The following is a 16,232-nucleotide window of genomic DNA, read 5'->3' as shown; positions in this document are numbered from 1 at the left end:
GTGGTACAAAACTGAACCGGGTTAAAAGCCAGGGGAATAACTGTGTTAAATTAGACGTTCAAGTACATTATGGAGTTGAATGAAAAACAAATATTCTAGATAACTATCACTAAACGAGCAAAAGATCCAAAAAGACTTTTAAAAGTCAAAGTCATCTGAGCAAACAAAACGAAGTCCAGACAAAAACCTTATGAATTAAAAACTAGCTCTAAACGTGGTTAACTGAAGAAGGATGAGGAAGAAAAACTTACCAAGCAAAACTGAACACTCATGATCGAGTGCAAATCCCAAGTAAATTCTTGATATTAACACTGAGATGGAACACTCTTATAAACAGCTTTCTGTGAATATTATGCAACTGCTCTACAAACACGAAGTTTTCCTATCCTTTCCCTCAAAAGTATCAGTCAGCTTGAGGTTAATGCCCAGATGAATGTTTTCTGTTGCTCTGGCAGTTTTGTTCTACTTTGTTTCTTGGTTATTCTGAGCGCTCTCTTACAACTGGAGAGTTGCTTAACCAATCCCGAGTAAGAAATGGGAAAGTACAAGAAAAGAGGCGACAGCTCTGCACCACCACACGGAAAAAGACTCAGCCGAGCAGCGGCGGCCCTGCCCTAGCTGCAATCCGAACGGAAAGCAAAGCTTTTTAGGTTCCCAGCAACACCAGACGTCTCCCGCCCCCACGTCCCCACTCCTGGACTATCTAAACACCGAGACCCAAAAAGTGGAGTCCACCCGCTTTTCAGGGCCAGAGAGTCTCCCGGGCTGGGATTCTCTCCCGTTACATAACTGGGGCCTAGCGCCCTGCTTCTGCAGTCACTCCCCAGGACAGGGAGACGGACGTGTTCCCCAGGGACCCTCTCAGGGAGGTGGAAGCTGGGCTCTGCACCTGGTCGACCCCGGAAAAAGAAGGGGGAAACACTCGAGGGAGGCCGCAATCAGAGACGCTGAGGCGCAGCGGGTGATAAGCAGGCCCGGAGAGGAGCAGGGCGGCTCCCGGAGGCCCGCGGCAGGCCCCGGCGTCTCCAACACTAGTCCACTCCCCTCCCTCTCCGGCCGAGTCCCACCGGCCGCCCCCTCCCCCATTCCGCGCTCCCCTCCCCCGCGTCTCCATCCCCGGCCCCAGCCGAGAGGCAGGCGGAACAGCCGAGTAAGGCCTCGGCCACCGCCAAAGGACCGCTCCCAACCCAGTACCTGGTCAGACATGGTGACGGTGGCTTCACCCAGGGTCTCCGCACAGCAGCGGCCTCGGGTAGGCAGAACCTCGCTCCGGGGTTTACAAATCCGTCTATCTTCCCCACAGCACAACACCGCGGCTGGAGGGACTTCCGCTACGCGTTGCGTCACTTCCGCTACGCGTTGGGAGGAGGGATAAGGAAAAGAGGAAAGGCGAGGCGGGAAAACGGGTGGGGGAGCTGCCCCGAGGCGAGAGGGCCCAGGAGCTGCTTTTTTGGTGGTCGCTCGAGTGAATTAACAACAGGCTCCTCAGCTCCACAGAGGACTAGATCTTTCGCTTCCGTCCGTAGCTTGTCCTCCAGGGGAAAAGTTCCGCGTCTAGTGTTTGGAAACACTAACAGCCGCACTCCTGCCCCTCTGACACCTAGCACGTTTTTGGAAAGCTGAGCCAAGATATTTCTATTGTCTCTTCCTGGCCTTGCTCGTCAACTTCCCCAAGTACATTGGGTTGAATATTAGTGCTTTTTACCGTACAGCTAACTTTTGATTAATCGGCCACTCTGCCTAGCACATGACCTTGATTTTTTTTTTTTTAAAAGCAAAACAAAACGATCCCATTGGATACAATCTTGATGGCTACTGATGAAAGAGATTCTTGGGAAAGTTTTAAACCAGTGGGGAGGGGGAGGTAATTCTGACCCTTGAATTAGTTGCTTTAAGTTAAAGAATGATTCTTTATACGACTTCTTTAAAATACAGTGGCCCTGCTAGCATAAGGGTAGAAGATAAGGATTTAGACAATTGAAATAGAATTGAGATTCTGGAAATAATAAACCCTGACACACTGATTAATTTTTTACAAGAATATCAAGACAATTTAATGGTGAAAGAAATTTTTCAACAAATGTTACTGGGACAACCGGATATCCACGTGCAAAACACTGAATTTGGATCACTACCTCACAACATCTGAAAAATTAACTTTAGTGGACCAAAGGCCTAAATGTAAGCGCCAAAACTATAAAACTCTTAGGAGATGGAGCGCCTGGGTGACTCAGTTAAGCGAGGGACTCTTGATTTTGCTCAGGTCATGTTCTCGGGGTTGTGACATCAAACCCCATCTTGCCTCTGCGCTCAGCACAGTCCGCTTGAGATTCTCTCTCTCTCCCTCTCCCTCTGCCCTTCCCACCTGTGAACTCTCTCTAAATAAATAAGTTAAAAAAAAAAAACTCAGGATAAAACATAGGCATAAATCTCCTTGGCCTTTGATTAGGCAATGGAAGCAACCAAAGAAAAATAAATTAAACTTCACCAAAATTAACTTTTGTCTTTTGTGTTGAAAAAATCTAAAAAATGAAGAAAATATTTGCAAATAATATATCTGATAAGGATCTAATATTCAGAATACACAAAGAACTATTACAATTCAATCATAAAAATATAAATAATGCAATTTTTAAATGGGCAAAAGATCTGAATAGACACCACTCCTAAGAAAATATGCAAATGGACAAATGGACATGAAAAATGTTCACCATTATTAGCCATCAGAGAAATGCATATTAAAACTACAATGAGGGGCACCTGGGTGGCTCAGTCGGTTGAGCTTCTGACTCTTGATTTCGGCTCAGGTCATGTTCACCAGGTCGTGGGATGAAGCCTCATGTCCGGCTCCCCAGTCAGCAGGCAGTCTCCTTCTCTCTCTCCTCCCCTCTGCCTGCTGGACTGTGCACATAGATGCTGCCTCTCTCTCTCTCTCTCTGTCTGAAGTGAATAAATTAAAACACACACACACAGGGCGCCTGGGTGGCTCAGTCGTTAAGCGTCTGCCTTCGGCTCAGGTCATGATCCCAGGGTCCTGGGATCGAGTCCCACATTGGGCTCCTTGCTCCGCGGGAAGCCTGCTTCTCCCTCTCCCCCTGCTTCTGTTCCCTCTCCGGCTGTGTCTCTCTCTGTCAAATAAATAAATTAAATCTTAAACACACACACACACACACAATGAGATACCACTTCATGCCTACTAGAATGTCTGTAATCAAAAAGACAGATGACAATAATTGACAAAGATATGGAGAAATTGGAACTTGTATACTGCTAAGTGGAAATATAAAATGCTTTGGACCTCTCTGTGCTACCCAGGGAGGGGTCCCTACAGTGTTGTTTTGCATTCCCATCGTAACCTAAAGGGAAACTTTCACAATGTCCAGAGACATTGATGTCCTCAAATTCCTTGCAGCAGGAACCCACTTAGGTGGCACCCACCTTGACTTCCAAATGGAACAGTACATCTACAAAAGGAAAAGCAATGGTATCTACATCATAAATCTGAAGAGAACCTGGGAGAAACTTCTGCTGGCAGCTCGTGCCATTGTTGCCATTGAAAAGTCAGCTGATGTCAGTGTCATATCATCCAGGAATACTGGCCAGTGAGCTATGCTGAAGTTCGCTGCTGCTACCGGAACCACTCCTATTGCTGGAAGCCTCACTAACTGGATCCAGACTGCTTTCTGAGAGCTGAGAGTTACCGTGGCTACTGATCCCAGGACTGATCACCAGCCTCTCACAGAGGCATCTTACGTTAACCTGCCTACCACAGCTCCGTGTAACACAGAGTCTCCCCTGTGCTATATGGGCCTTGCAACAAGGGAGCTCACTCAGGGGGTCGGCTGTGGTAGATGCTGGCCAGGGAAGTTCTACGCATGTGTGGCACCATTTCCCATGAACACCCATGGGAGGTCATGCCTGATCTGTACTTCTACAGGGTCCTGAAGAGATTGAAAAGGAAGAGCAGGCCGCTGCTGAGAAGGCTGTGACCAAGGAGGAATTTCCGCATGAATGGACGGCTCCAGCTCCTAGATTTACTGCTATTCAACCTGAGGTTGCAGACTGGTCTTAACCGCGAGCAAGGGCCCTTGGTGCCTCTTCAGCATTTCCTTCCTGATGACTGGAGCCCTCAGCTGGCCACTGCAGGGTGCCTGGGTGGCTCAGTCTGTTAAGCGTCTGCCTTCTGCTCAGGTCATGATCCCAGGGTCCTGGGATCAAGCCCCGCATCGGGCTCCCTGCTCCGTGGGAAGCCTGCTTCTCCCTCTCCCACTCCCCCTGCTTGTGTTCCCTCTCTCGCTGTCTCTCTCTGTCAAATAAATAAATAAAATCTTAAAAAAAAAAAAGAAGTGGACATCTTTAGGGGACCATTGTCCAGCCTACCACAATTAATTTTTTACTGTTTCATCAAGGACTTTCTTAGGTGAAACTAGTTTTTTTTTCAAGCGCATCACAGTGAGGAATACAATGAATGCTAGTATAGTTGGCATCACTGTCTTGATTCATGCTAAAATGCCAGCAGTTTTATAAACTATGGCTTTGCACTATCAGTGGTAATCAGTGGTAAAATTCATGCTAAAATGCCAGCAGTTTTATAAACTATGGCTTTGCACTATCAGTGGTAATAATATCTAAATATTATTATGAAAATAATTTTGACCTTGCAGACCGCCTGGAAAGGCCTCAGGTCCTCTGTATCCCACGGACCATATTTTGAGCTAGAGGAAGGGAAGTAAGAGCTTTTCCTGGCCTAGACGAGTGAGAAAAGGAAAAGAGGCAAGCATGACAAATTCTGTATGGTAGAACCATGGTTTGGGAGGGAGGAGCTAGAAAGAAAACACCAGAAAGGAAAGTAAGGGACCATTCACAGAAAATCTAGTCAACTATATTAGGAAATTTGGACTTAATCCTGAAATGCATAGGGTTGGACATGGAGAGGCAAGGGGGACATAAAGTGTTTTTTTATTTTTATTTTTTAAAAGATTTTATTTATTTATTTATTTGAGAGAGAGAATGAGAGAGAGAGAGAGAGCATGAGAGGGGGGAGGGTCAGAAGGAGAACAGACTCCCCGCTGAGCAGGGAGCCCGATGCTGGACTCGATCCCGGGACCCCAGGATCATGACCTGAGCCGAAGGCAGTCGCTTAACCAACTGAGCCACCCAGGCACCCCATAAAGTGTTTTTAATCAGGGGAAGTGATAATACAAGATTGCAGTGTGGAAAAGCAAGACAATAAGAGGGAGGGAAAGAAGAGAATGAGAGGGAAGTAAGTTAGGAAGCTGCAGTAATCCAAAAGAAAGAAAGAGAAGGACAGGGAATTAGACTGATGGTAGTAGGGTTGGAAATGAAGATGCTACAATCAGCAAGTTTGGATAATTGATTGGATTCTGACTTGAGTAACCTGACACGGTGATATCATTTTAAGATTTGATACAAAACCTTGGAGAAGGGCGCCTGGGTGGCTCAGGAGTCCCGGGATCGAGTCCCACATCGGGCTCCCTACTCGGCAGGGAGTCTGCTTCTCCCTCCGACCCTCTTCCTTCTCGTGCTCTCTCTCTCTCATTCTCTCTCTAATAAATAAATAAATAAATAAATAAATCTTTAAAAAAAAAAAAACCTAAGGGGCACCTGGATGGCTCAGTTGGTTAAGTGACCAACTCTTGGTTTCGGCTCAGGTCATGATCTTAAGGGTTGTGGTCTCAGGATCATGAGATCAAACCCTGCGTGAGGCTCTGCACTCAGCGTGGAGTCTGCTTGAGATTCTCTCTCTTTCTCTCTGCCCCTCCTGCTTGTGCTCTCTCTCTTTTTCAGATAAATAAATCTTAAAAAAAAAAACCAGAAAAGAAAAGAAAACCTTGGAGAAGAGGCAGATTTGCAAGTAAAAAATTGATAAGTTTTTGTTTGTTTTTAAGATTTTATTTATTTATTTGACAGAGAAATAGAGAGCACAAGTAGGCAAAGTGGCAGGCAGAGGGAGAGGGAGAAGCAGGTTCTCTGCTGAGCAGGGAGCCCCACGCACGGTTCAATCCCAGGACCCTGGGATCATGACCTGAGCCAAAGGCAGACACTTAACCAACGAGCCACCCAGGTGCCCCCAAAATGATAAGTTTTAAATGTAAGTGTGCAGTGCCCAGCGTCACCCAAGGAAAGATGTCCAGGAAGCAGTTGATATGATTTGGAGCACTGAGAGAAATCTGGGCTGAAGTTAAGAGATTTGGAATCACTGATATATAAATGTTGTTGGGGGCACCTGGGTGGCTCAGTTGGTTAAGTGACTGCCTTCGGCTCAGGTCATGATCCTGGAGTCCCGGGATCAAGTCCCACATCGGGCTCCCTGTGCAGCAGGGAGTCTGCTTCTCCCTCTGACCCTCTTCCCTCTCGTGCTATCTCTCATTCTCTCTCTCTCTCAAATAAATAAAATCTTTAAAAAATAAATAAATAAATGTTGTTGGGGCACCTGGTGGCTCAGTCAGTTGGGTGCCCAACTCTTGGTTTTAGCTCAGGTCATCATCTAGAGGTCATGGGATCAAGCCCCACATCGGGCTCCATGCTCATCAGGGAGTCTACTTAGGGTTCTCCTCTCCCTCTCTCTCTGCCACTTCCCCTACTCATGTGCACACACTCTCTCTCTAAAAGTATATATACGTATGTATATATATGTATATATGTGTGTGTATATATATGTATATATATATATAATAAATGTTGATAATTGTTAACACTTATTGAGTGGCAGATGCTCTTCCAAGTACTATATATTTATTATTTCACTTAGTTCTATAAAGTAATAAAACTATCCTCACCTCATAGATGAGAAAACAGAGATGAGAGAGATTGAATTCACCCAAGTGATGGAGTCAGTGTTTGAACTCCAGTTCCTTCAGTGATTTACAACAGGTAGAAAGGACAGAAGAAATGCTCCCTGTAGGATACCCATCAAAATCAACTGAACCTCTGAGAGTTAGATGAATGCCCTTGGGAGTTTATTCTTCTTGTTTTTTTCCTCACTCCTCACCTCTAGAATCACAGCCAGAGTAAACCACAATTATTGCCAGAAGTGTCTTACGTTTCTCAGGTGTGGTATGGCAATAAGAGAGTGGCTTGGATTTAAGATCTCAGAGGTGGAGAAATTCTTGGTGATAACATGGACTAGGGTATGGCCATGGAAGTGTGAGGCTAAAGTCTCAGAAATGAGCAGATAAAGGAATAGAATATTAGGGTGTTGGATTATCACATAGAAACTGATTTCACGGGGCGCCTGGGTGGTTCAGTCAGTTAAGCGTCTGCCTTTGGCTCAGGTCATGATCCCAGGGTCCTGGGATCAAGCCCCACATCGGGCTCCCTGCTCAGTGGGGAGTCTGCTTCTCCCTCTCCCTCTGCTGATCCCCACTCCTCGTGCTCTCTCACTCACTCTCTCTCAAATAAATTAATAAAATCTGAAAGAGAGAAAGAAAGAAAAAAGAAAGAAGGAAAAAAAGAAAGAAAGAAAGAAAAAGAAAAAGGAAGGAAGGAAGAAAAAGAAAGAAAGAAAGAAAGAAAGAAAGAAAGAAAGAGAAAAAAGAGAAAGAGAAAGAAATAAAGAAAAAAAGAAAGAAAGAAAGAAAAAGAAAGAAAGAAGAAAGAAACTGACTTCAGTCAAGATGACTGGGCCTGGAAGCCAACTGAACCAGTGAATGAGTTTGGCAGATGGCAGTAAAGAGGAAGAACAAGTTTTTAAACTCAATGGAGGAATGGTGTTCTCACAGTCATATTGGAGAAACTAAGAAACACAAAAAACTTGGACCAATTTTCTACCATTTCTCAAACAAGATTCTTGGAAAAATTAAAATTAAACATGACCTGCACATCTGTTATGCAGCTAAGCCTTGGTATCACTGGCTCTTTATCTCTCCTCTCCTTCTCTTCCCCCATAATCACAACAGGTTTGGGCGCCTGGGTAGCTCAGTTGGTTAAGCGACTGCCTTCGGCTCAGGTCATGATCCGGAGTCCTGGGATCGAGTCCCACATCGGGCTCCCAGCTCAGTGGGGAGCCTGCTTCTCCCTCTGACTCTCTCCCCTCTCATGCTGTTTCTCTCTCACTCGATCTCTAATAAATAAATAAAATCTTAAAAAAAAAAAGAAGAATCACAACAGGTTTTTCCTGCATTAACATGGCAGTACAGGTGAAGTAGAATTCCTCAGTTGTGTTAACTAATGGACAAACTAGCCAAGAATAAACTCCTGAGTTCAGGGATAAACAACTTCTTTGCTGTCTGAAGGATTTAAGCCCTGTCTGTAGGAGCCATTAGTAGTCAGAACATTTTTAAAAGCTGGAGAAAGCAGAAAAAGTAAAAGTAATGAAGGGTAGAAAATAGTAAAGAGAGTTGTCTTTGTTCAAAAGAGGCAGTACCACCAACTTTTGCTTCAGGTGCCATTCAAAAGCAAAGTAACAAAAAGTGGAAACATTTTCCATCTCTTGGTATATGCTCCAATAGGCTTAGAAGAACTTCAACTATCCTGATTTTTAAAATAATTCCCCTATTAGAATATCAGTAGCTCTCAAGAAGAGGCCCTTTCAATTAAACTATACGTGCAATTAACGTATTATCTTCTATTGATAGAACTGTACATATAATTAGAAACTAGTGCAGCCTGCAACACCACACTCATATTTTCTCATTGGGAAAAGAAGTCAGAAGATAGAGAAGTTGAAGAAGAAGAAGAGGAGGAAGAAGAGGAAGAAGAAGAAGGGGAGGAGGAAAGAAAAAAGTTAATGAAAAATTGGGTCAAAGTGGAACATAGAGAATGAAAATGCTGACTTCTTACTGTGACACTTTTCCACTTGATTTTGAAAGTCAAATGTAACTTACATGCTCTTTGGAATGGTGGTTTTTGGACATGACCTATTTTCTGTTCCTGATTTCAAATGTATATTGTATTTAGTTCAACAAATATGTAAAAATACTTTGTTAAAATATTGACTAAGGTCGGAGTAAATTTTTCTGGAAATCAAAAGGAAAATAGACCATTCAGATGAAAAGAATAGACGAAACATCAATTGGTTCTCCTTCTATCCCTCCCCCCAGTCATGCTCACTCTCTCTCGCTCTCTCTCTCAAATAATTAAATAAAGTCTTTTTTTTTTTTTAATTTTTAGGGGCTCCTGAGTGGCTCAGTCATTAAGCGTCTGCCTTCGGCTCAGGTCATGATTCCAGACTCCTGGGATTGGGTCTGACATCGGGCTCCTTGCTCAGTGGGGAGCCTGCTTCTCCCTCTGCCTGCCACTCCCTCTGCTTGTGCTCGCTCACTCTTGCTCTCTCAAATAAATAAATAAAATCTTTAAAAAATGTTTTTAATTAAAAAAAGTAACATCTTATTATTCCCTCTTCAAAAAAAACCCAGGTCATCCCAAATTGTATGTGAAATCAATGGTCTAGCCATGAGTAAATTATTTCTTTTAAAGATTTTATGTAGGGGCGCCTGGGTGGCTCAGTTGGTTAAGCGACTGCCTTCGGCTGGGGTCATGATCCCAGGGTCCTGAGATCGAGCCCCGCATTGGGCTCCCTGCTCGGCCAGAAGCCTGCTTCTCCCTCTCCCACTCTCCCTGCCTGTGTTCCCTCTCACACTGTCTCTCTCTCTCTCTCTCTCTCTGTCAATTAAATAAATAAATAAAATCTTTTTTTAGAAAAGATTTTATTTATTTATTTGAGAGAGAGGGAGAGCACAAATTGGGGGGGAGGGGCAGAGGGAGAGGCAGACTCCCTGCCGAGCAGGGAGCCCGATGGGGGCTCGATCCCAGGACCCTGACTGAGATCATGACCTGAGCTGAAGGCAGACACTTAACTGACTGAGCCACCCAGGCGTCCTAGTGAATTATTTCAAAGACAGTAACCTGATTATACATCTCTAACAGGATATAATCTAGGGACAAAAAGTGTAAATTTTAAATGAGCTTAATATTAATAATAATATTAGTATTGTTATTCTGAAGCTATTATATATCAAGTATAGAACAAAGCATATAAATATTTTAAATCTGTAGAATCAATAAGATGCTCCCTTTTTATTCTTAATACACCTTGTTTGTACCTTCTCTATTTTTTCTTGAACAGTCTTATCAGATGTGTATTAATTTTACTATTCATTTAAAAAAACACTTTTACTTTCTTAATTCTCTATATTGTAGGTTTACTGCCAATTTTTCTGCTTTTATGCCATTTCTTCTGCTTTTTTTTTAAGATTTTATTTATTTGACAGAGAGAGGCACAGTGAAAGAGGGAACACAAGCAGGGGAAGTGGGAGAGGGAGAAGCAGGCTTCCCGCTGAGCAGGGAGCCCGATGCGGGGCTCGATCCCAGGACCCTGGGATCATGACCTGAGCCGAAGGCAGACGCTTAACGACTGAGCCACCCAGGTGCCCCTTCTGCTTTTTTGCTTTTAATTTGTTTTTTTTTTTTTAGGTTTTTGAGGTTAATACTGAGATCACTGATTTTTAACCTTTTTTCTTTTTTAATAAATATATGTATTTGTATTTTGTATTATTTTTTTAAGTAGGCTCCACACCCAGAGCCCAACACAGGGCCCAACTCATGACCCCGAAATCAAGAATCAAATGTTTAACCAACTGAGCCAGCCAGGCACCCCTAAATATATATATATTTTTAGAAGTAAATATTTTGGGAAGGAGCAAAAAAATAAAGGTAAATAATTCACTCTTAAACACAGCTTCAGCCTCCTCCCACAAAATTTGACATATTGTATTAATATTTTCATTATTATTTAATTCAAAAAGGAGACATCTTGGGATAAAGCAAAACTATCATTTAAAAAACACAGTAGAGGAATGAATGTTAGCTTTTGCTATGATACAGGGTTGATAATGTTTCCTAAGTAACAGCTGTGTCTTTATTGGTTCACTTGCTCAAAAAATGAAGAAGTTGTTGGGCTTTCTTTGTTCTCAGTAAGTCTAACCAAGTATGATGAAAAGAGAGCCTATTCTTTTTATCCTAATCCCATCGCTATGAAAAGAAGGACAGCATCTCCCATAGTAAAAGAAATGCACATTAAAATGAGATACAGGGGCACCTGGATGGTTCAGTCAGTGGAGCATACAACTCTTGATCTTGGGGTTGTGAGTTCAAGTCCCATGTTAGGTGTAGAGATTATTTAAAAATAAAAATCTTTTAAAAAATGAGATACAATCTTTTACCTACCTGTTTTGCAAAGAGTAAAAGATAGATAATGCTTACTATTGTCATGGGTTGGAAATGAATACTCTCATTCATGGGTAGAGAGAGTGTAAATGGTACAGTTTTATTGGAGGACAAATTGAAAATATCAAAATTTTATACATACATAAATTTGACATGATATTCCTTTTTTTAAGATTTTATTTACTTATTTGTCAGAGATAGAGAGAGCACAAGCAGGGGGAATGTCAGGCAGAGGCAGAGGGAGAAGCAGGCTTCCTGCTGAGCAAGGAGCCCAATGCAGGACTCAATCCCAGGACCCTGGGATCATGACCTGAGCCAAAGGCAGACGCTTAACCTTAGCTGACTGAGCCATCCAGGTGCCGCTTAACATGACATTCCTATTCTAGGAATTTACCCTTGAGTAATACTGACACAACTGTTTACAAAGTAACAATTCAAGGATATTCTCTACAGCATTGTAATACTAGCTGAAAAACTGTACATAATTCTATGTCTATCAGTAGGGAATCAGTTACATAAATTATGCTCTATACCTAGAATAGAATCCTATGCCTTCAATTTTTAAAATGAGATGAATCTACCAACAGCATTTTTCACAGAAATAGAGCAAACAATCCTAAAATTTGTATGGACAAAGGACCCTGAATAGCCAAAGCAATCTTGAAGAACAAAACTGGAGGTATCCCAGTTCCATCTTCAAGTTATATTACAAAATTGTAGTAATCAAAACAGTATGGTACTGTGCAAAAAATAGATACATAAATCAATGGAAAAGAACAGAAAACCTGTAAATAAACCCACAATTATATGGTCAATTGATCTTCGACAAAGGAGGAGAAAGAATATACAATGGGAAAAAACAGTCTCTTCAAGAAATGGTGTTGGGAAAATTGGACAGCTACATGCAAAAGAATGAAACTGGACCACTTTCTTACACTGTAACACAAAAATAAACTCAAAATGGATTAAAGACCTAAATCGTGTCCTGAAACCATAAAAATCCTAGAAGAGAGGGGCACCTGGGTAGCTCAGTCAGTTAAGTGTCCAGCTCTTGATTTCGGTTCAGGTCATGACCTCAGAGTCTTGAGATTGAGCCGCATGTCAGGCTCTGTGTTTAGTGAGGAGTCTGCTTGAGATTCTCTCCCTCTCCCTCTGCCCCTCCCCCCCGACTCTCTCTCTTTCTCAAATAAATAAATAAATCTTAAAAAAAAAAAACCTGGAAGACAACACAGGCAGTAATTTCTCTGGCATTGGCCATAGCAACATTTTTCTAGATATGTCTCCCGAGGCAAGGGAAATAAAAGCAAAAAGAAACTTGGGAATACATCAAAATAAAAAGCTTCTTGGGGGGCCACCTGGGTGGCTCAGTCAGTTAAGCATCTGACTCTTGATTTCGGCTCAGGTCATGATCTCAGGGTCATGAGATGAAGCCCCATGTCAGGCTCTGCGCTCAGCAGGGAGTCTGCTTGAGATTATGTCTCTCCCTCTCCCTCTGCACCCCCCTCTAAAATAAATAAATAAATCTTTTCTAAAAAGCTTCTTGGGGCACCTGGTGGCTCAATCAGTAGAATATGTGAGTCTTAATCTTGGGGTTGTAAATTTGAGCCCCACATTGGGTGTAGAAATTAAAAAAAAAATCTTCTGCACAGCAAAGGAAATAATCAACAAAACTAAAAGGCAACCTACTGAATGGGAGAAGTTATTTGCAAATGACATAATCCGATATCAGATAAATCTGCCCATTTTTTAATAATCCAATTAAAAATGAGCTATATTTAGTGGGGGCAGGAGGAATTATATGGTTTATATTTCTGGGGAGAAGAAAACTGCTACTAAAGTAGTACTCTTCTATTACTAATAACAGCAAACACCATTTGTAAGACACTTCCTTAAGCAGAATACATAAATAATTTTATTTAATATTCACAATGACCCTATGAAATAAGTCTATAATAACAGTTTGCAGATAAGCAAAATGGGGTATGGTTTAAGTAACTTATCCAAGATCTCATAGACAAAAAGCTGGAATCTGAACCCAGGGAGTTTGGCTCTAGAGCCCATTATCTTAACCCACTATGCTAAGTCATCTGATATATAATATAAATAATTATATTTATATAATATACATATATTCACATAAACTATATTTATATTATACAAATAATTATATTTGTATAATATAAATAATTTATGTTTATATCATATATAATATACATATATAAAGATAATATATGTTTATTTTATATACATAAAAGCACATACATACAGAGTTTACAATCTTATACATCAAACTCATTTTTTTGTTTTGTTTTTTTAGCTTTTAATTTGAAATAATTATAAATTCACAGGAAGTTGCAAAGGTAGTATAGAGAGGTCTTTATCCCCTTTCCCCAGTGGCTGCATCTTGTGTAACTACAGTAAAATACCAAATCAGGAGTTTAACATTGTTACAGTATATGTAAATGGTGCAATGCCATTTTATCACACATATAAATTCATGTAAAAACCATCTTGATGAAGACACAGACTATTCCATCACCACAAAGATCTCCTGTATGCTATTTCTCTAGAGTAGTTGTCACCCCCCACCCCATCTCTAACCCGAGAACCACTCATTTGTTTTCCATTCCTATATTTTTGTCATTTCAAGAATGTTATATAACTGGAATTATAAGCTATGTGACCACTTTCATCTGATGGGTTCATGGAAAGTCCCCAGTTCCTGCTCCTTTCTTTTTAAAAAAATTGTTTTAATTTAAATTCAATTAATTAACATATAATGCATTATTTGTTTCAGGGGCACAGGTCTGTGATTCATCAGTCTTATATAACACCCAGTGCTCATTACAACACATACCCTCCCCAGTGTCCATCATCCAGTTACCCCATCCCTCCCAACCCCTCCCCATAAACACATAATTTATGTTTATATAACACATAATATAATATAAATATATAAATATAAATGAAATATATAATTAATGGGTTTTTTTGTTTTTTAAAAAGATTTTGGGGCGCCTGAGTGGCTCAATCGTTAGGCATCTGCCTTCGGCTCAGGTCATGATCCCGTGTTCCCGGGATCAAGCCCCGCATCGGGCTCCCTGCTCAGCGGGAAGCCTGCTTCTCCCTCTCCCACTCTCCCTGCTTGTGTTCCCTCTCTCACTGTCTCTCTCTCTCTGTCAAATAAATAAATAAATTCTTTAAAAAAATAAAAATAAAAAAATAAAAAGATTTTATTTATTTATTTGAGAGAGAGAGAATGAGAGATAGAGAGCACGAGAGGGAAGAGGGTCAGAGGGAGAAGCAGACTCCCTGCCGAACAGGGAGCCCGATTCGGGACTCGATCCAGGGACTCCAGGATCATGACCTGAGCCGAAGGCAGTCGCTTAACCAACTGAGCCACCCAGGCGCCCTAAATAAATAAATTCTTTAAAAAAAATAAAAATAAAAAAATAAAAAGATTTTATTTATTTATTTATTTATTTATGAGAGAGAGAGAGCACAAGTGGTGGGAGAGGGAGCAGCAGACTCCCTGCTGAGCAAGGAGCCCGATGTGGGACTGGACCAGGACCCTGGGATCATGACCTGAGCCAAAGGCAGTTGTTTAACTGATTGAGCCACCTGGGTGCCCCATATATGCCATATATACGTGTATACACACACACACACACACACACACACACACACACACACACACAGAGTTTACAATCTTATACATCAAACTCTTAACAATGATTCTTTTTTTTTTTTTTAGAGCAAGGGATTGGGGAGAGGGAGAGAGGAAGGTGGAGAGGAACAGAGGGAGAGAATCTTAAGCAGGCTCCATGCTCTTAAGCAGAGCCAGACATGGGACTCGATCTCATAACCCTGCAATCATGACCTGAGCTGAAATCAAGAGTTGGACACTTACCCAACTGACTGAGCCACCTAGGTGCCCCAACAATGGTTATTTCTTGAGAAGGGATTACAGGGACTTCCAAAATCTAAGTTATTGGGGGGGCGGCTAACATTTAGATTGTTATACCATGAATATACTACTTTTGTAGACAAATAATTATTTGGTTCTTGCCATGAGCCAGATACTGATCTAGGTACGGGGAAAAATGTATTTTGGTAATAAGGTAACTAGCTACTAACAAATAACTCAAAGATTTCAATGTCTTAACAAAATTAGGCTTTATTTTTCATTCACACCACAGCCCAAATTGGGTGTTTAGCAAGCAGCCTTTCATATTTTGATTCAAGGATTCTGTCTCCTATCAACTTATGATGGCACCATCTTCTCAGGCAGGTAAATGCAAACATTTTCTATAAAAAGATAAGTAGTAAATATTTTGGGTTCTGTGGGACAAACTGTCGTCATTCTGTCATTATGGCATGAAAGCAGCCATAGATAATAAACAAATAAATGGGCATGGCTATGTTCCAACAAACCTTTATTTACAAAAAAATGTGGTGGGCTGGATTTCACCCATGGATGATAGTTTACCAGTCCTTGTTCCAGGGTCTTCTTAGAGTTCTGGATTGGATCCTCTCTGCATTCAAGAGGTCAAAGGAAATAATAAGGCAGGCTAGAAATGGAACTTGACTTCATCCATATCCCATTGACCAGAATCCAGACACAGAGCCCCAAGCAAATAAGCCTGGGATATGTCATTTTCTTGTGACCCAGTGAAAGGAAAAGAGACTGGTGACCATTTAGTGAACCTGTGGCAGAGTCAGCTCTTTTTTTTTTTTTAAGATTTTATTTATTTATTTGAGAGAGAGAGAATGAGAGAGAGCATGAGAGGGAAGAGGGTCAGAGGGAGAAGCAGACTCCCTGCTGAGCAGGGAGCCGGATGCGGGACTCGATCCCGGGACTCCAGAATCATGACCTGAGCCGAAGGCAGTCGCTTAACCAACTGAGCCACCCAGGCGCCCAGAGTCAGCTCTTTTTGTCACCAAATATCCTGCTTACTATTTTTCCTTTGTATAGATAATACTCTCCCCATCCCCAAAGAGGACCGCCCAATGTTCCACCCAGTAAATACATTCAGCTCAAAGTC

The 16,232-nt window shown here is 41.8% G+C and overlaps 1 protein-coding gene and 1 pseudogene across 1 annotated transcript in view; one reads left to right on the top strand and one right to left on the bottom strand.

The window, feature by feature from the left end:
• The window catches only part of SUMO1 (small ubiquitin like modifier 1), a 28,794-nt gene extending 27,495 nt beyond the window's left edge, over nucleotides 1-1,299 (bottom strand). Inside the window, exon 1 of the mRNA XM_028124556.2 lies at nucleotides 1,195-1,299. Within this exon, the coding sequence (XP_027980357.1) occupies nucleotides 1,195-1,206 (12 nt within the window). The 5' untranslated portion in view covers nucleotides 1,207-1,299. The remainder of the gene's footprint in view (nucleotides 1-1,194) is intronic.
• Nucleotides 1,205-4,172, top strand: LOC114223023 (small ribosomal subunit protein uS2 pseudogene; annotated as a pseudogene).
• The last annotated feature ends 12,060 nt before the right edge of the window (nucleotides 4,173-16,232 follow it).

The sequence above is a fragment of the Eumetopias jubatus genome, unplaced genomic scaffold, assembly GCF_037043125.1.
Source record: "Eumetopias jubatus isolate StellerSeaLion01/CBP00866 unplaced genomic scaffold, mEumJub1_p1.0 scaffold_3, whole genome shotgun sequence".
NCBI lineage: Eukaryota > Metazoa > Chordata > Mammalia > Carnivora > Otariidae > Eumetopias > Eumetopias jubatus.
This window is presented reverse-complemented; position numbering and strand designations above follow the sequence as displayed.